Source organism: Schistocerca cancellata, chromosome 4, assembly GCF_023864275.1.
Source record: "Schistocerca cancellata isolate TAMUIC-IGC-003103 chromosome 4, iqSchCanc2.1, whole genome shotgun sequence".
In the NCBI taxonomy this organism is placed as follows: Eukaryota; Metazoa; Arthropoda; class Insecta; order Orthoptera; family Acrididae; genus Schistocerca; species Schistocerca cancellata.
The window spans coordinates 651,570,951-651,591,852 of record NC_064629.1 but is presented as its reverse complement, the minus strand read 5'-3'; the positions used below and the strand labels follow the sequence as shown (position 1 = coordinate 651,591,852).

Here is a 20,902-nt window from a genome sequence, read left to right as displayed (position 1 = left end):
GTTTGTTTTGCTGCTTTACGCCCCTCCCACCTCCTCCTCCCCCCCCCCCCCCCCCCTCGCAATTCAGTACACATAGAATGGTAGCCGAGTGGTAAAGGCTATCTGTGCACACTGTAAACAGTGCACATCCATGCTTGATCTATGTTCAGTTTTTGATGAGCTATCCACTGGGCCATCTTACCACTAAATCTGAGGGGCGTGTGATGGGGAGTTATCCATTTAAGTATTGCGTAAACTATAGCAACATCATTATGAAGCATAACTCATCAGTACTGTACCCTTGTGGACTGCATATGGAGTTTGTGGCAGAGATTCATCAGCTAAACACTGCACTGAAAATGTGTGGCACTGCTGAACCTATGAATAAATTTTACAATTATTTGTTATCCAGCATCTGCAACTAGCTGACTCACTAAAACCAATAACCTTAAAATCCTTGGTTTTAAACTGAAAAATTTCTTAACAATCAAAAGAACAAGTTTTTTTTAACCTGTTCATTTTCTGTCAGCTAACAGATTCCAGGCTCAGATAAGACAGCACAACAAATACAAACTCCATTTTGACAGACTGATTAATTCATTAAAATAGCACAGACAACACTAACTTAGATCAGTTGTTTAAACAACCTAGTCAACTTAATCTGACATCTGCAACTTTCCTTCTCTGTTGCAAAGTCTGGTAGTTCACCTTCCTGGTCCATACATTCAAACAGGATCGTGGACTGTTCTTGTGTTTCATGGAAGTGAGCTGTGGTAATAACCACCCTGGATTCCATACAGAACAACACAGACTTAGGTGCCACTTGCAGCAACCTTCACAAGCTGTAAACAGACATTATATGGAGTGTGCATTCAGATCTTCGCTTTACTGGCCGTGTTACAGATACCATTTCCAATTCACAATCATCATCAGCTATTGCCTGCCCCGCTTGATTGTCCAGAAGCCACTACCTTGTCCGCTGAACATACACACCATCTGGAAGAGAGAACACACACTCTATCCACACTCATCTGCAGCTTGTGGTCTAGTGGCTAGCATTGCTGCCTCTGGATTATGGGGTCTCGTGTTTGATTCCTGGCCAGATCAGAGATTTTCTCCATTGGGGGACTGGATGTTTATGTTGTCCTCATTTTTCATCATTATTCCGGAAAATCGTGAGACTGGACTCTATAAAGATTCGGAGTTTTTATGGGCACTGATAACCATGCAGTTCAGCTCCCCACAACCAAATATTACCGTCGTCGTCGTCATCATCATCATCATCATCATCACCATCATCATCATCATAATCATAATCATCTGTCCACACACATATTAGGCAAAAACTTTATGCTAACAGCATAGTGCCAACCTTCAGTTACAGTACTTCCATTGGCACAACGAATATGTAACTTATTGAAGTAAATTGTAATGCATTAAAGAAGATAACTTTAATAAGCTTACCACTGCCACAAAATAGATAGGTGAACTTGACAAGCATCTAGAGAACACAGCATTAACAAAGACAGTGTGATGACAGTTGCAGGAACAAAACATTCACTGTAGAACAGCTATTGTCAAGCACATTGTGAATCAGATCAATGCCAAGAAGAGAGTTTATCAGTCTACAGAGCCCATGATCTAGTCTGCCAACCATTTGAAAGAAACACACATTTTCACCTGATGATTCTGTCTAAATATTATTCTCACTGGTTCAAGATGTATGTGTAGAGAACATTAGGCAAAGCACATAGTCCAGACAGTTTACATCCAATTGTGAAGAATTATGAAGACTGTGGGCACACATATAATTACTTTTTGGTCTGTCATGTCACACTGAAAGGAAAGTTATCTGGTAGCATCTACAAAACCATGTTAAGTTACTATATTCATTCAGTGCGCAGACATTTTTTTCAACAGGGTACTGTAACTATGATGATGATGATGATCATGATGATGAATATAGTTGTTTGGGTCTTAATTGGAAAAATCATTGAGTTAATTAACTCTCCTTCATGTCTCAAGGAACTAGAACAGTTTCTTTTTGGTCAGTTGTACAAAACTCCATTGATCATTACTGAACATTTATACGAATTTATCCTAAAGAGAATTCAGAGGTTTCATTGGGTAGCACAGGTAATTGTATGTCATATTATGGGCATGCTCATAATATTGTATCCAGCCTCCATAATTATTCTTGTGTTAGTGTATACTGTAAATAAGACCTTAAAATTTTCTTCCATTTCACTCTTTCTTTTCTTTTTTGGTTACATTTTAATTGAGAGATATGCCAGAATTTTGAAACTCAGTGACTCTTTCTTGTAACTTGTAAGTCCAGTGTTAAACTTTTGTGGCTCATGGAAACAGTTATGGTGCCCATTATCATCCATGGTTTCGATCTGGTATTCCCAGTGCTTGGTAATAACCTTCATCATAATGTCACATTGTCACAAATTGTAGAATTCAGTATAGTTCCCTCATGATATAACAAGGTTTTCTCAGCTCAACTTCAACAGACTAGTTAGCATTTCATGGTAGTATTGCTTGGAATTGACCTACATTGGGTGAGCACATTGTACAATGTATTTTTCAGTATAAATGGGAGAAGAATTTGTCATAAACAGATGTAGTAGGGTAAAACATTTGTCCATGCACCATTTGCTGTCCTGCACTATCATGCCGTGTTAGTGATACCAACAGTTATGAGTATAGTAGCATAACTGTGTGAGGATACTTGACTACACATGAAAGGTAACTGATGAAATAACAGAAATTCTTTCTAGGAATAGCTCTACATCTAGTTATTACTCAATGATTTTTTATGTAAAAAGTAGTTTCATTTGATTGACTGAATTATGTTTTTGTTTCAGTACATTTTGAATGTAACGCCTGATTTACCAAATGTATTTGAGGACTCAGGATCAATTAAGTATATGCAGATTCCAATAGCAGATCACTGGAGCCAGAACTTAGCTAGCTTTTTCCCAAAAGCAATAGAATTCATTGGTAAGTATTAGGAGACTGGTTTCCTCACAGTAAATAATTAATTTAGCATTCAAGTATATATGAAGTATGTCCTGCTAATGGAAGCAGTAAAAGTAATGAGTCACCATTATCATTAAAGCATTGAGGACTCAACAGTCGCATAGGAATTTGAAATTGATACAGAGCTTATGGACAGAATCCTCCTCAAGTGTTCAGTGAGTGACTCTATTCTCTCTCTCTCTCTCTCTCTCTCTCTCTCTCTCTCTCTCCCTCCCTCCCTCCCTCTTCCCCCTTTCCCTCTCTCCCCCACCCACCCACCAGCCCCCGTGATCCACTAGATTTGTGTTGATAACTCCGATGGAGGACTTGGTCCGTAAGGTCAGCAACAATTTCCATCTTGTTATGTGCTAGTCAACTTCTTAGCATGTCAATTAGACTCCTTCTGTTGTTTGTATTCCACTCAGAACTTAACAATATTGTATTGAAATACAGCATTAATCAATTAAATTTGTGTAATGAAATATTTCAGATTTGTTAAAATGTTATACACAAATCATCCCCAGACTGAAGCAATAAGTGAAAGAAAAAAATCACAGGACCAACTGAGGATTGAACCCTTGTCTTTGCACCTATGGTCTACCTATCTACTTACTCACTAATTTGAAATTACTTTCAATATTAAACTTTCAAATAAATGTTACAAAAACCTTCTCATTTGCTTTTTCAAGTGAAAAGGAAGCATCTTAAATTTCCTACATAATTTTATAAGACAGTGATCTAGACACGATGTTGGAATAAAGTTACTCTTGAAATGCTTACAGATTCTAATGAAAATGCAAATATTTGATTTGAGAAGACACCATGAAACATTTGTCAGAAGTGATGAGCATTTCATTTAACCCTATTTTTCAATTGTTACTTTGGTGTTGGAGGTCAGAGACCTGAGTTATGAAAGTAAGCTATGGAGTTCAGATATAAGAACACGACAGGTTGAAGCAATCAAAATGTGAAATAGTATGAAAGTAGTAAACAAACTTATGGGGAAGATGTATTCATACTATGAGATGAGATGTGCTGTCCACACTAAACATTTACTAACAGAACAATTTGCTGAGACTTACGTGCCCTTGACAGTGCAGAATTTGGTGGCAGCAAATCACAGCCACAGATGGGAACAGAAGTGTGTGGCGTAACATATGACATACAATTTATGAGAGATGTAATGAGAATATACAGAACAGGAATTATTATTTGAAATATTGCGCAAATTACAAGAATAAGTCAGCATTCTAGACCTATTCCAAGATCACCCAAAAGCTTTCCTGCACATAAAATAATCTGTTATTAGCTATAGATGGCCTGCATAAATTTCCCTTCTTGTGCTGCAATCCCTTATCCCTGACTATCCACCATTCTCTTACTTTCCTTCCCATGGTGCCAGTCTCTGATGATGTTAGCTCAGCTACATCTATGGGTTCTGCTCTTTAACAAATTTATCCATTTACTTTAAATCAGTTTTTTAACTGAAGCAGTTTTTCATCCTCTTTTGGGTTTGACCTATATTTTCAAAAAATTTTTTCTGTTGTTTGGACAGACAGGAAGAATACCATAAATACTGCCAACTGCTTATTGCATTAAAGATCCCCACATGCAATAACTATGTGGACCCACTTATGCACTTGAAAGCCAATGCCATAACCAATCCGACATGGTGAGGTCATTGTTTGCCATTTTTGTAAAATCTCTCTGAAATCAGGGGAATCAGAACTTCCAGCAATGAGCGTCGCCACGTGACTTTCACTGCAGCTGGGTGGCACCCATGGAGGGAGCTCTTGAAAAGAGTCAGTGGCATCATGGCGGACATTTTACAAGTGAAACATACACTCCTGGAAATGGAAAAAAGAACACATTGACACCGGTGTGTCACACCCACCATACTTGCTCCGGACACTGCGAGAGGGCTGTACAAGCAATGATCACACGCACGGCACAGCGGACACACCAGGAACCGCGGTGTTGGCCGTCGAATGGTGCTAGCTGCGCAGCATTTGTACACCGCCGCCGTCAGTGTCAGCCAGTTTGCCGTGGCATACGGAGCTCCATCGCAGTCTTTAACACTGGTAGCATGCCGCGACAGCGTGGACGTGAACCGTATGTGCAGTTGACGGACTTTGAGTGAGGGCGTATAGTGGGCATGCGGGAGGCCGGGTGGACGTACCGCCGAATTGCTCAACACGTGGGGCGTGAGGTCTCCACAGTACATCGATGTTGTCGCCAGTGGTCGGCGGAAGGTGCACGTGCCCGTCGACCTGGGACCGGACCGCAGCGACGCACGGATGCACGCCAAGACCGTAGGATCCTACGCAGTGCCGTAGGGGACCGCACCGCCACTTCCCAGCAAATTAAGGACACTGTTGCTCCTGGGGTATCGGCGAGGACCATTCGCAACCGTCTCCATGAAGCTGGGCTACGGTCCCGCACACCGTTAGGCCGTCTTCCGCTCACGCCCCAACATCGTGCAGCCCGCCTCCAGTGGTGTCGCGACAGGCGTGAATGGAGGGACGAATGGAGACGTGTCGTCTTCAGCGATGAGAGTCGCTTCTGCCTTGGTGCCAATGATGGTCGTATGCGTGTTTGGCGCCGTGCAGGTGAGCGCCACAATCAGGACTGCATACGACTGAGGCACACAGGGCCAACACCCGGCATCAAGGTGTGGGGAGCGATCTCCTACACTGGCCGTACACCACTGGTGATCGTCGAGGGGACACTGAATAGTGCACGGTACATCCAAACCGTCATCGAACCCATCGTTCTACCATTCCTAGACCGGCAAGGGAACTTGCTGTTCCAACAGGACAATGCACGTCCGCATGTATCCCGTGCCACCCAACGTGCTCTAGAAGGTGTAAGTCAACTACCCTGGCCAGCAAGATCTCCGGATCTGTCCCCCATTGAGCATGTTTGGGACTGGATGAAGCGTCGTCTCACGCGGTCTGCACGTCCAACACGAACGCTGGTCCAACTGAGGCGCCAGGTGGAAATGGCATGGCAAGCCGTTCCACAGGACTACATCCAGCATCTCTACGATCGTCTCCATGGGAGAATAGCAGCCTGCATTGCTGCGAAAGGTGGATATACACTGTACTAGTGCCGACATTGTGGATGCTCTGTTGCCTGTGTCTATGTGCCTGTGGTTCTGTCAGTGTGATCATGTGATGTATCTGACCCCAGGAATGTGTCAATAAAGTTTCCCCTTCCTGGGACAATGAATTCACGGTGTTCTTATTTCAATTTCCAGGAGTGTATTAAACTCAATCAGCATAATGGCCATACTCATCAGGCTGTCTCAACTGATAAGTCAATATTTCAGTGTGGGCCGTTGTAATCCAACTGTTTTCCCTACCCTGGCTACCCCTTGGGAAAGGGGATAAGTCAGGAGACTGGGAACAAAACAATCATTCAATACCTGGTGTGTGTATATTATAATAGAGATACATCTCCAATGATGAAGCCATTAATTTTCGTGAAACAAAAATTTGGAAAATTAGTAGATGCTCTGGAAAGAATGCAAAATAGGTCACTATTGATTAAATGCTCCTCTGCTGCAGAATCTCAAGCAGTGAGTGACATACCAGTGCTTATTACTCCACATAAAACTTTGAATATGGTAAAGGGACTTACCTTACACCCAAGACAAGGATCTGTGAGCTAACGTAACAGGGTGACATCACATTTTATCAACTCAGCACAAGCTGGGTTTTTGAGGAAATCTACCATTCATACAGTTTTTTTTATCTCATATTCTTTTTAAAGGATCAGTTTTTAAGTGCCACACACACTGCAGTGGCAATAACTGGCACAGTAGGTGCAGTGGGACATAGTCACATCAGCATTATATATATGTAGGATTTTTGTTTATATTATGGTTGTGTATTGTTTTGTATAGCAGAAAGCCAACTACAGGCAACCCTTAAGAGCACACAAAACCCAACTATGTATTTCTTTCTCACCAACTAAATCACGCATTGTGCACTTTTGTAGAATATGATCTGCCCATTCTCCAGAAATATACCTCGAAACCCAGTTACTGGAAGTAGTGGACCAGTACCATTTCCTAGGACTTCATTTTTATAATAAACTTACATGGTTATCACATATACAACAACTCAAGACTTACTGCATGAAGAAAGTTAGTTTTCTATTTCCTCACTAACAGATACTGGATTGTGAAATTAACTATTAACATTTTATAAAGTGCCCATTTCATCCTATCTGGATGATGGAGACATTGTGTACGTGTCAGCAGCACCATCCATCCTAGAAATATTAGACCTTGTTCACTATAGTGGAGTCCATTTGACATTTGGAGCTTTCCAAATGAGCCAAGTCAATAGCCTTCTTGAAGGAGCTGGAATACCACTGCCGAACATATGAGTGTAACAAAATTTATTTAACTACACAATCATGGTTAACAAAATGTCAAACTACCCATGTCATCCCATTTTTATTTCACAATCCAATGATGGGTTACTCACAAATTGCCTTTCAACGGGAGGACCAGCAGCAGTACAACTGGAAGACCTTCAGTGTGAACTTCAACTTCCTCCAGTTACCTGTATGCAATACTCTCAATCATGAACACCTCCATGGTATATTCCCCAACCTATAGTAAGGATGGATCTAAGGTGTGAAATCAAAGACAGTACACTCCCAATTTTCATCGCTGTGTATTTTATTCATCCAAGAGTATGCTCATATTAATCTCCTTTACACAGATGTCTCCAAAGGTAATGAATGAGTCAGTTATGCATACATACACAATCATAATTGAGAACAATGTTCTCTACCAAAAGAATCTCATATTCATGTTGGAGAGTTAATAGGATACATAGAGCACTACAGAACATAACGACTTTCCCTCAACATAATTTCAGTTCATTTAATGAGTCCTGGTGTGTTTCTCAGATAATAGGCAAGAGTTATCCAAAATGTGCAAACAGCCTTGCTACAATGGTAACTCCAGTTTCCGTCAGCCAACAGATCACCTAAGTTAAGTGCAGTTGGGCTTGGCTAACATTTGGATCAGTGACTGTCTGTGTCTGCCTAGTGCTGTTAGCAAGCAGGCTGCACTCAGCCCTTGTTAGACCAACTGAGGAGCTACTTGACTGAGAAGTAGTGGCTGTGGTAACAAAAACTAATGACGACTGGGAGAGTGGTGTATGACCTCGTGCCCCTCCTTGTCCACACCCAGTGATGCCTATAGGCTGAGGATGACAAGGTGGTCAGTTGGTAACGTTGGGCCTTTAGGCCTGTTTGAACAGAGTTACAGAATATATGCTCTGGTCTCTGCCACCCATGACAAACTGAATGCCCTCTGCAGTAGGGGGATATCCACTGTTTTTTGTTTCGGACACTGAGTCACATTAGCATTCCAGGTAATGAGTTGGCTGACAAACTATCCAGTGAAGCTGTGGGAATGGAAACACTCAAACTGGATATTCTAAATGCTGCCTTAAGGACATACATTAGAGGCCACATCCAGGAGAAGTGAGAAGACAAGTGGCAAAGTACTATAGTACACAGTCCAATAAACCGTGGGCCACCAAACACACCACTAAGGCAAGACAGACTTTCATATAAAGCTCAAGGTTGGAAGGTATTGCCTTATGGTGTCTCAGAATTGGATATATCAAAATAACTCGTGAGTGACAGTTTTTAGGCTATAAATCAAAGTAGTGGCAAGTATGATAAACCTGGTGGCACATATGGGATAGCACAACTTAAAAAATAAGAACTCACTATCATAAGGGTGAAAATGTCAGAAGACTGGTCAGAAGATCAGAAGACAGCACCATAGATTTCTTGTGATGATGATTCTTATTAAATTTAGGCAAGGAGAGGCTGCACTCAACATCCCGTTGATTTTAATGTGCTTTAACATGCTAGTTGGGAATCACTCACAAGTAACTCCAGTAAAAGGTTTCTGGTCTCTAGGTCTTAGTTAAATAAATAAATAAAAATGCTGTAATGAATGTCATGTCATATTATGATTCAGGCAGTCTCTTCCTGAATTTTGTGTTAACTGTGCATTGTGAGAAGTCATAAAAACATTCAGACGAAACAAATGTACTACATATTCAATAAAAGACTATTTACCACATGCACATTTCTGTTGCCTGATAGTTGTTGGAAAGGAAATGTGGATTATATTCATGAGTATGAATTTGTGTGTAATTAGTTAATGATAAGAGATTGCCTGAGTGATATTCTGAAACGATGTATGTTAAGATTATCTGTACTTCCCAATTGTTACTCTTGCCTATATTATCATGGAATTAATGCACAAAGTAAAGTTAAATTTCAGTATTTATTTTTGTAATTATCCACATAATAAATAAAAGAACAAAGCAAATATTTGAACCCATGGCATTCTGGTTAAGTAACTACTCTAATGGTTGTGCCCACTCTCCAGTTGAAAATAGTTACGCAGTCAAATGTGATGACTGTTGACCTCAATTTTTCAAAAAACTAAGGCCTAGTGACCTGAATCCTATATAGACAAATGTAGACTTAACGTTCATGTAGCATCACTTTACTTTAATGGGATATCATTCTGGAGTAATTTCTCACTGTAGATGTTCTCTTTGCATGTGGTGGCAGTATGCTGCTACATCGATCGATAGTCTAGAGTGACAAGTTAAGACTATCATCATACCATTCGTACTAGAACACCCAATGACAGTATAAGTGTTAAGGTTAGATATCTGAACTACATGATATTGAGTCCAGCCACTTTCTTCGTGAGCCATGCCTTAACAGCAGCAGGCTCTTTGTGACCATGACATTTTTCTTGTAGAGGAAGGGAATTTCATGACATTGACACAATATGGTAATCCTGAGCACACTGCACAGGGATAGATAAAGCGATCTCATGATACTAGTGAATCTGGTTGGCGTGTGGGAACTGATCATTGGCATCTAATGGCACCATTGCAGGTTAATGAACTTGAAACACATCCTAATGAAATCTGTCTATCATGATTCTAATAGAGAGGTTCAACAGTGGTGTGGTTAAATCTTCTTGGAAGAAGTTTCTGTGGTAGTGATGCATTTCACATTAAATAGTGACACAAGTTACTAAATTTGAATAACTCTTGATTCTGTGCGAAACTTGGTTAACATCAATCAAGTTCCAATTTATTTTAAATTTTAGTATTTTCATACTTTAATAATATAGCATTAAAGCTGCTTCTAGCTGACAATTTGTTAACATCAATATTGGATTGTAGGTCATCTGTCTTACAAGGGACCCAAGAAGTAAAATCCACTACACACAGCTACCACGTAGACCGAGCGAGGTGGCGCAGTGGTTAGCACACTGGACTCGCATTCGGGAGGACGACGGTTCAATCTCGTCTCCGGCCATCCTGATTTAGGTTTTCCGTGATTTCCCTAAATCGTTTCAGGCAAATGCCGGGATGGTTCCTTTGAAAGGGCACGGCCGATTTCCTTCCCAATCCTTCCCTCACCCGAGCTTGCGCTCCGTCTCTAATGACCTCGTTGTCGACGGGACGTTAAACACTAACCACCACCACCACAGCTACCATATTATTTATTTGTCCCATAGCACATTCCAGGGATTTTATTCTCTCATCTTCAGCCCTACTTCATTCTTATTTTAATGAAGTGATGTTGATTTTAAAGTATTTCTGCAAAATGTTGTATTAGTGTTCCATACCTCAGTTGGTAATAACTGAACCCTTATAGGATCACTTTGTTGTCTGTCTGTCTGTCTCACATTTAAGACCCCCCTCCACACTTTTTCACAGGAACAGGTAGAGGCATCAAGTTGTGAAATTAATGTCTAATACTAAGGTCTGTGGTCCCTTGGTGGTGTAAATAATATAAACTTTTAAGTCAGTGTAATCAAAAGATATGGCCATATACACACATCAAAAAAAGGTTTGCATCACCCCAGTTCCTAGAACTCCTGAAGATAGATGTTGAATGTGGATATTGTATCACAGACACAGTCCTTTTGACTGTCCAGAGATGTCACTAAACCCACCTAAAGATGTTAACAACCATGCATGAGCAGCGCCTATTAGACAGAGGGGGTTCGACAGCCAAGCAGTTCCAGTCATTCCACCACGAAGGAGGTGCACGGTTTGTGTTGTCTCTAGTTCAACCATGCCTAGACAGTGAATGAATGCTGCAGTTCAATCGTGTCCGCATTGTTACTTTGTGCCAGGAAGGGCTCTCAACAGTGGAAGTGTCCAGGCATCTCAGAGTGAACGAAAGCAAAGTTGTTGGGACATGGAGGAGATACAGAGAGAAAGGAACCACACAGCTTCACTCCCAACTTCCATGGCGAAGTCCATTTTTGCAGCTACGACACCATGCAGCATGGTACAGATGGGCCCAACAACATGCTGAATGGACCACTCAGGATTGACATCATGTTCTCCTCACTGATGAGTGTCACATACGCCTTCAACCAGACACTCCTCGGAGACGTGTTCAGAGGCAACCAGGTCAGGCTGAACACCTTAGACACAGTGTCCAGTGAGTGCAGCAAGGTGGAGGTTCCCTGCTGTTTTGGGGTGGCATTATGCGAGGCCGACATACGCTGCTGGTGGTCATGGAGGGTGCCGTAATGGCTGTACGATACGTGAATGCCATCCTTTGACCGATAGTGCAACCATATTGGCAGCATATTGGTGAGGCATTTATCTTCATGGATGACAATTTGTGCCCGAATCATGCACATCTTGTGAATGACTTCCTTCAGAGACACAGACATCGCTTGATTAGAGTGGGCAGCATGTTCTCCAGACTTGAACACTATCGAATATGCCTGGGATAGATTGAAAATGGCTGTTTATAGATGATATGACCCACCAATCATTCTGATGGACGTATGCCAAATTGCAGTTGAGGATAGGGACAATCTGGACCAACATTACCTTGACGAACTTGTGGATAGTATGCCACAACGAATACAGGCATGCATCAGTGCAAGAGGACATGCTACTGGGTATTAGAGGTACCGGTGTGTACAGCAATGTGAACCACCACCTCTGAAGGTCTCACTGTATTGTGGTGCAACATGCAATGTGTGGTTTTCATGAGCAATAAAAAGGACGGAAATGATGTTTATGTTGATCCCTGTTCCCATTTTCTGCACAGGTTCCAGAACTCTTGGAACCAAGATGATGTAAAACTTTTTTTGATGTGTGTGTGTGTGTGTGTGTGTGTGTGTGTGTGTGTGTGTGTGTGTGTGTGTGTCACATACTGTGATATTCTACCTCACTCATCAAAACCTGTAGATGAACTATCTGCATACATGTTGAGCTTTGTGGTCTAGCAGTAAAGTGCGTGCTTGAACACTAAGAAACACACATGCACTCACGTTTGAAACTTGACATCATTGGATGTGCACTGCATCATAGATGACACAATACATTCTCAATCTTTTTCTGACTAGACTTGGAATTTTAGCTTCAGTATTTGGCAGTGTTTGATCATATCAGAGATTTAGAAAATCAGAAAATATTTTTTTCCACTGCCTTAGTCACCAATGAAACAAATAAAAATATGAGCCTGTAGTGCTCGTGACAGCCTTAGTCACATATACCATTGTTATGTGAGGGAAAGGATAAAAATAAAAACACATGAAATAAAACTCGTGCTTATTGCACATGTCAGTAATGAACAGTGTGCTCCGTGAGTGACTAAGGCTGACACAGGTTCTAGAGGCTCATTTCATTTTTATTCCTTTTACTGATGACTACTGTTGTGCTTGCAGCACCTGCAACCCACTGGAAAATCTCAAAAAGGTTGAAACTGCAATAGTGTATTTTTAACAAATTTACAGTCTTTCAAAAAATATTTAATTTATTATTCTGTAAAAGTGAATAATGCCGTTGTGACAGCTGTTATGCCTAACAATTGTGTTAATTATTTTTTTACCTTATTTGTGGTGTAATTTATTATTGATTTAAACTTGTTGGTTTTCTTTAAATTTCAGATGAAGCCAGGAACAACGGGAAGGGTGTCTTAGTACACTGTGTTGCAGGAGTTTCTCGCTCTGTCACGATTACAGTTGCCTACCTCATGAACAAATTATCACTTTCTCTGAATGATGCATTCAACCTTGTACGGAGCCGTAAGTCAAACATTGCACCAAACTTTCATTTTATGGAGCAGCTTCACAACTACGAACAAGAACTTTCTCGGCCAGCCGTCTGTGTGGAAGAACCGACCCAAGCTGCTGCTTCTACCAGTACAGAGACAGGGCAGTCTGGATGTCACAGTTGTGGAGGAGTTCAATGTAAATGTGGTGGTGGCTCTCACTTTCTGAGCCCTGTCAATGTTGGAACAAGTCCTGATTCTGGAATTGAGTTTGATCGTTGGACGTCTGCACCCAGTGAGTGAGACCGGCCGGGGAAGACACAATGGCAGTTCTAAAAGCAGTAAAATCTGTTCAGTCATGTGTCCTCCCCTTGAAATGTTACACCTTTCAATTGTTAAAATTTTCAGCATTTAATTGTAAATGTTCTTAGTGTTGAATTCAATGTTAAAGGAAAATTATAAGAGCACATTATCAGAAATTCATTCGCATTTCATAATTCTAAAATTGTTGGAACACTGCTTGTGTAAAATTCTTATTTCAAAAATCTTGTTTTCACAGAGAACAGTGTTTTCACGATAACCATTCTCAACAGTTTCCTTCACTTCTTATTGTTTAAGTATGTGACACCACTTTTTTTATTTATAGCACTGATAGTTACACGTATAACTAAAATCAATTAACTGTTAAAATTCTAGTAGTTGGAACATAAATGTCTTATGATATATTTTCATCAAAGTAAGATATTTGTCAGAGGCACCTCAAAGCAGATTTATGTGTGAAGGAAAAGTAAATATTGGTGCATTACTTCATTTATTGTAGGTATTGTTTGACTGCCTTTGCATCTATTGGGAAAGGCAGAAATATGTACAGTTTATATTTAAGTTTATCTTACTGAGTTTGTGTAGAAAATTTAATTTTAACTATTTCATAATCAAAGAAACTTGACATGTATTATCCATTACAGTAGCGGTAATAACCATGTTTTTAATTTTTATAAGAGATGATCTACAGTACAAGTGTCATATAACTATTATTCACTTTATTGTGGTAATTTATATGATAGCTGTTATTATATTGATCAACTTATATTTTCCCCCCCCCAAGAAAGGATACTATTGTCCTTTCATGCTTCCTAGGTACTGTGACTTCCTGGCAGCTTTTTGATAATATCCCTTCTTCACAATTTCAAAGATATTGATAACAGAATTTATTCTTGTTTGAACGAAGTGCGTCCTGGGATTAGTGACAGCTCTAATTACCAGGGGTATCAATGCATTTACTGAAATTGGTTCAGTTTCAATCACATGTTTGTTAGTATTTTGCTATCTAAAACCAAACTCTTCAAATCCTGGTGGTAAGGCAAACACATTTAACATTACATGAGAAGAAAATATGTACATACGTGAAAGATAGCAGTGACTGACTGGACATGATGGCATACAGGACAGACATTTCTCATGATATTAGTTAATAAATGTGTCTGCAATAATGAAAGCCACAGATTACAAAAATTTGGGTTTGTAATCTGAAATTTCACCAGGCACATTCTGATGTTAGGTCATACCTTCATAGTGGCATACTGCTTGTAGCAGGTGATTTCTTTTCAATTTCATTTACTTGACTCCTTGACAAAGCATGTACGAAATGCCACTGGTTCCACTGCAAAAGTTAATTGCTTCCCCACTTGTAATTGTTGTAATCCACTCAATTCAGTGTTTGTGAATAAGAAAAGATTTTCGTTATTAAATTTTCATGACACAACTTGTTTTTGGCACCGTCTTCCCTAGAATGTGAGAAGACTGTTCGTGGTTATGCTGCTGCCATTGCTACTGCCAAAGGAAGAATATTACGGACTTCAGTAATACTGTAAAAATCTTCTTGGCCCAAGAGCGAAAAGCAAAATGTTCAAAAACATATTCCCTCACATAGCATAACCAGGAGCAAGTTAAAACGCAGAACATTTAAGATAGTTGAAAATTTTCATCCACGTTCCAGAAGACAGTTGTTGAGGTATTACTTAATCTCAGATTTTTTGAATGGTTTGAAATTAATTAACTGTATAGATGTAACTGCACATAAAATGATTGTGATGCAGAGATTTCAGATAGAGAAAATTAATTTAATAGGAATACAAGATATCATTATTCTTTATTTAATTATTCCAAGAGGTCATCATTTCAACAGTTTGTGTCAAGTGAAAGCCTGATTTTTTTAAAATTTTTTTTTGTGTGTTTTCTCTGTCAGTGAGGTTGTTGTGCTGGTGGAGTTGGTTGTGGCACAAATGGTGCACCTAGGATGGATGATGGGGCTATGGTAACACCTGGGGAGGAATGTCCCTTCACCACATGTATTGGGTGCTGGCAACCCTTTAGTATAGTAGTCTTCTTAAAAGATGCAAATGGCAAGGAGTACATTCCTCCCACATGAGTTACTATGCCCCAACCATTTGTCCCAGCTGCATGCAGTGAAAGGGATTTGGGAGATGAATTTAGTCATAACATTCTGAATTGTTGACACACAAAAGAACTTGCTTCTCCAAAGAGTCCTGCTCTTCTAGTTGGCATTGCTTTTTCTTTCCCATGTCAACAATTAGACATGCCATGATCAAATGCGTCTCCAAGCTCTCCTTCATTGCATTCAACTTTTCTACCTCTAAGCGAAGCCATTTACATTTGTTTTCTGAAGCCAGCCATCTCTTCTGGCATTCCCCCTGGTTCAACACAAACTTGATGATCTCTGGTTCACAGCTTCCTCCTGCTAACACATTCATGCACCTTATTAAACCATCATTCAGCAACATGATGCAGCCATGATGTCTTGTAAAACACAAACAACAATCTAATGACACAATCAACAAGTTTATATTTCAACCATCATCAGAGAACATTTTCTATTTCAACTGTCATTGGAGGACAGCGGATAGAAACAAAAGCACAAAGTATCAAAACTGTTGTTTATAAATGTATGGGTGCTGCTGCCATGTTTGTTTTTGTTGAAAAAGCAAAATACATGCTACATCAAAATGAGGTGATAATTACTAGTGATGTAGGAGCTACAAAGGAGAAACCAAATAAGGTGGTGCAGCGTTTAAGGCACTGGACTTGCATTCAGGAGGATTGCTGTTCAAATCCATCCATCATCACCTTGTTCTATCAAAGTGTGTGCTCGGTCTCTGATGATTTCAAAATCAACAGAACTTTGAAGTATAATCTTCCTTGAAAAGCTGAAAATTGTCTTCCATAACTATAATTGTTTTATGTATGGTCTGATCATAAAGGGAAATGTATATGCACGATTCTACCACTGCCTGCTTTTACAGCTGGCATCGGTGAACATAGAGGTAGTGTATTTTGTGTGCTGGATCACATGAAATTTAGTAGTTTTATTGATATACAAAAATTCCACTGCATACAGTATTGTAAAAGATTCTTTTACTAAAACTTTGAGGTATCTGGAGAGTAAGTGCAGTGAAATTTAGTTTTGAGCAATTTGTGGACATTGTGGTTATTGTGCTACTTTTGCTTAGCAAGTAACTGGAAACAAGAATCACGGATAAGCTGTCCAAGTAAAGCCAAATAAGAACTCATATGAGAGACAATTGTGAACCATATATTATTACCGTCTACACACATTTTGCACAAATTTGGTCGAAGACTTCAACAGTTGTTAGAATCAGTTCCATTTCCTGAAAAACACTGATGCATATTTCTAAAACAGTGAATTGTGAACTTTTTTGGTCCAGTCCCTATGTGGTCAGGAATATAAATGACGTGGTCGCAAATCTCACATACATGTGTAGCAACTTTCATAGTGTATTAAATGTATGCTCAGCCAGCTTACAAACTGCACAAAGGAAAGTTTTTCAAACAAATTGAAGCTTTCAAATTTTCATGTAGTTGTTGGTGGCAGACTGCTCAATGCACAGTACTATAGACTTACAATGTTAAAATTTTCTTGAATAGTATGGACTACATAAATTGTAAAGATCACACACCATGCACTGTGTACAGTTTACATGCACACATATAATACAGAATTTTAAAGTACCTCTCATTTTTAATATGCTACATCATATGATAACTTTTTGATGTTATTAATCACTGCATTGTCTCTGCTGACTGCTTTGAATGCAGGCTTAATTGTTGTTACAGGAACATAGAACAATTTATATCTGACAAAAAATGATTTTTGTGATGGTGTATAAGTAGTTCATGCATAATGAGGCAGATGCAAAATGATGAATTTGTTCTGGCATAAAAGTCAAATTCATCACATTGTATTACGAATGTTACTAAAAAAATGTGAACATTGTGTGTTAAAACAGAAAATGAGCCATATGAAGTGGAAACAGCATATATTGCACCATATATTTACCTTTGGTTTGTGGGCTAATCATTATCTCTGGTGTGCAATATTTGAAAATTAATAACAGTTGTTTATAATGATAAGTTCAGTTTGTATTTTTTTCATACAATAGTGTTAACTCAAGAGAAATTTTTTTCTGTTAACTCTTGTGCTTAGGAGATTGAGAATGCCGTTGTTACATCCTAAAAGTATTTGTGCATTGATTATTTGATGTTCAGTACAATAACTTCTTTCAGGGTCTACAATACTTGTTAGCTAAATGTATTCCTTGTGTGTTGAGAGATAAGCTATATCAACCATGCAAATCAGTAAATATCAAACCTCTGTAATGTACAGCATGAACTGTTTGCTGAGTTTTCTGATAAATTGAATCCCTTGGCACATATGCTAAATGTCAGAGTTGACTTGTTCTGCACAACTAGCTTCATTTCAAAGAAATGAATGATCAGAATAATACCATTCTCATAACATTCCTGGGATTTTAGCTCCATCAATTGATATTTGCTTCTGACAGAAATATGGTGAGCTGCATCTTCGTCACATGGTAATTATAAAGACACCATTGCACTACTATATTCAGATGTTTCTCTGTTGCAGTACATAGATCGTGCTACTTCCAAATTCCCTAGCTATGAGCTGCAGCTTTGATATGTATCTCATTAATAATTTGTCAGAGTACAGTGCAGGAAAACTTTTCATCAGTTTGTTTATATAGTAATTGTGTATGTATTATTTGTTTTGTTTAATTATTTGTAGAGTTTCTGAATCCTTGAGTATTATTAACCTGTTAATTTTTTAATCCTTTTAGTTAAGTTCTTTGCTGCTCTTTTTGTTCCTTTTTATGCAAAAAATCAAAACTTTGAGCTTTCAGTCAGACCTGACAGGGCAAAAAAAATCATTATAGTGCATAATACAAGTATCTCCTATCATGAGATTGGTTCTTTAACATGTGTGTTGTTATATGCACAATGTAACTCATTTAGCACAATTATTTCCTATGGTATTTGTCTTTTGAAGGTGCCCCATACTTGACAGCAGCTGTAGTGTATGACCATCAGCCACACATGCCCAAATACAGCTGATAAAATTAAATTATCCTATCTGCACTTTATTGTCATGTTTGTACATTTAAGTAGTGGGCCAAGTGCTAGCATTATGTTAGTGCAGAATTGGCCATTGCAATGGGCATGCATAGTGGTAAACATGTTGAAATGATCATGCCATACAGAATAATTTTCATTTTAGCACTAACCTTCATATGTGCAGGTAAATCGGTGTCCTCTACCAATTTGGGATTCATATTTCCAGGCAGAAGCTCAACCATTTATTACTGTGTTAGAAATAAAAATCATAAACATCCAAATTCATTAACAAGTTGAAAATATTGCTGTGCTGGGGGGAGGGGGGGCTGAAATTTCCTTTGAGGGTGATATAGCACTGAAAATAAATATTATTTGTGTAAAATCATGTATTTTATTGTTATCTGGAATAGCTATCATTAGTACAAAGAATCTGTGCAGCTGTCAGTGTTATTACAAGCTAGTTTCTGTTTGCAAATGTGCGGCATATGACTTGGGAAGAAAGGGAGCAAAAACAAAATATTGGACATATTACTTCGTGTACACACATGTGCATTTTACCTACAGTAGAAATGCTGATTGTTTTGATTTCTACTGATCTTCAATCATATCTTCAAATTTGGGTAGCAGTACCTCTTACCCCTTACCCCATGTAAGAGGAGATCATGGTGAAATAATGGGTACATGTATATGAGGGAGAGGGAGAAATGTGTAGATGACAAGACATACATTGGTAGAACTTTGAATTCATCATAAGCAATGGGGATTAACTGAAGAAATGATGTTAATTTACGTGTGTGTGCGGGGGGGGGGGGGGGGGGGGGGCAAGACTAGAAGCTGGTGTTCTTGATGGCAGGGGACATGATGGCGGTTAAATCCACATGCATTGGTTGTATATCAGCCATTGAAATTGCATATTGTGTGCTCATTATCATCTCCCATCAGTTAATGATCAGAGTTTAGTAGTAACTAATCATTTGGGTGGTCAGCTGGTTGATGTGTTGCACACACAAAATGTTGTGCATTATTTGTAGTGGAGTGGTATATGACAAGATTTCTTTTGCAGGTTGTTCCACCTTTAAGATGGTTAGATACACTTGTCGCAAGACTAACTTAAGTTGTGTCCATCGACAATAAAACACCTCCACTAAGAGATCTTTACCTATGCCATTGTTTGTATTCTATCTTTATTTCATTATTGTAAAAATAATAAGGTATGGGATTATTTGATGGAGGTGTATGCTGTTGAACCAACATACACGAGAGGCATAACTGATGACTTGCTGAAGAAAATAGCTTCATTTTCCCCACTGCGTGGCAGTATTCACATACTACCATCCCCTAATCACAATCTCCAGGAAACACATGTAATATGCAAATGTATCTTAAAAGTTCAGGGACGTCAGATTTGCTATTACAGAAATTTGTGTTGGAGGTGCAGCTCAGAATAGAGACAGGTGGAGAAAATTAATTTAGAAATTTACATTTACGTTTGTTACTGCTTCAACTTTGGCTTCAGAGTCTTCGTACTTCACTATCCCTATTACGTATACTTCTAAATGCTCAGGCTTGGAATTAAGTTTTTAAAAAATAGAAACTCCTGTTGTGTGCATTTATAAACTTCTTTTGTATGGACGTATAGTTCAAATCATCTGTGATTCAATAAGTGATGAGAAAATTTCATGCATAGAACTTCAAGTTTAGTTACTGCTGTGATAATTTTCTCCATATTATTTTGCCTTTTTTCTGCTTCATATATGATTTCGGCATGCATATGAGCCATAAGTAGATGATTTTCTCCTAACTTCCACCATTTGTCTGTGTAGGTAAGAATTTACTCACTTTTCAGTAAAGGTGTAGCACTTTTTGATTTTATGACATTGAGGTGTGTCACCAGATTTCGTAAGTTAAAGGTTGCATTATTTTACTTCAAAATGCTTGTTTACTGCATGTGTTCTGTATGGCAAAATAAATTGTTAATGTCTGAGGAATTTCAAGCTCATAATTTTCTGTAGGTGCAGAAAGATATAAATTGTAGGTTGTCCTAAAATGTGAAAATGCTTACATGGCCTCCAATTACCAGCTTGCATTGTGCTCAGAGCTGCACAGGTGGTATCATAATTTGTAGTAAAATTGCTGTTTATTTGTATTAGTACTATGTTAAGTTCTGTGAAAGTCAATACATTGATTCTTTGTTTCTCCTTTTCTCTCAGTTCATGTGGGAAAATGTTTATTTTAAATTCCAGTAACTGGTAACTTTAGACTGACATTATGTAGTTTTTCCATACCACTAATGTAAAAGATGCATGAATTGTTTGTTAGGAAATTTATTCATATATTGTATGTAAAATGTTTTTCC

The 20,902-nt window shown here is 38.9% G+C and overlaps 1 protein-coding gene across 1 annotated transcript in view; it reads left to right on the top strand.

Moving 5' to 3' along the window:
* LOC126184364 (dual specificity protein phosphatase Mpk3-like) overlaps positions 1 to 13,401 on the top strand; it is a 35,161-nt gene extending 21,760 nt beyond the window's left edge. Inside the window, exons 4-5 of the mRNA XM_049926747.1 lie at positions 2,850 to 2,985; positions 12,995 to 13,401. Coding sequence (XP_049782704.1) covers positions 2,850 to 2,985; positions 12,995 to 13,401 — 543 coding nt within the window. The remainder of the gene's footprint in view (positions 1 to 2,849; positions 2,986 to 12,994) is intronic.
* The last annotated feature ends 7,501 nt before the right edge of the window (positions 13,402 to 20,902 follow it).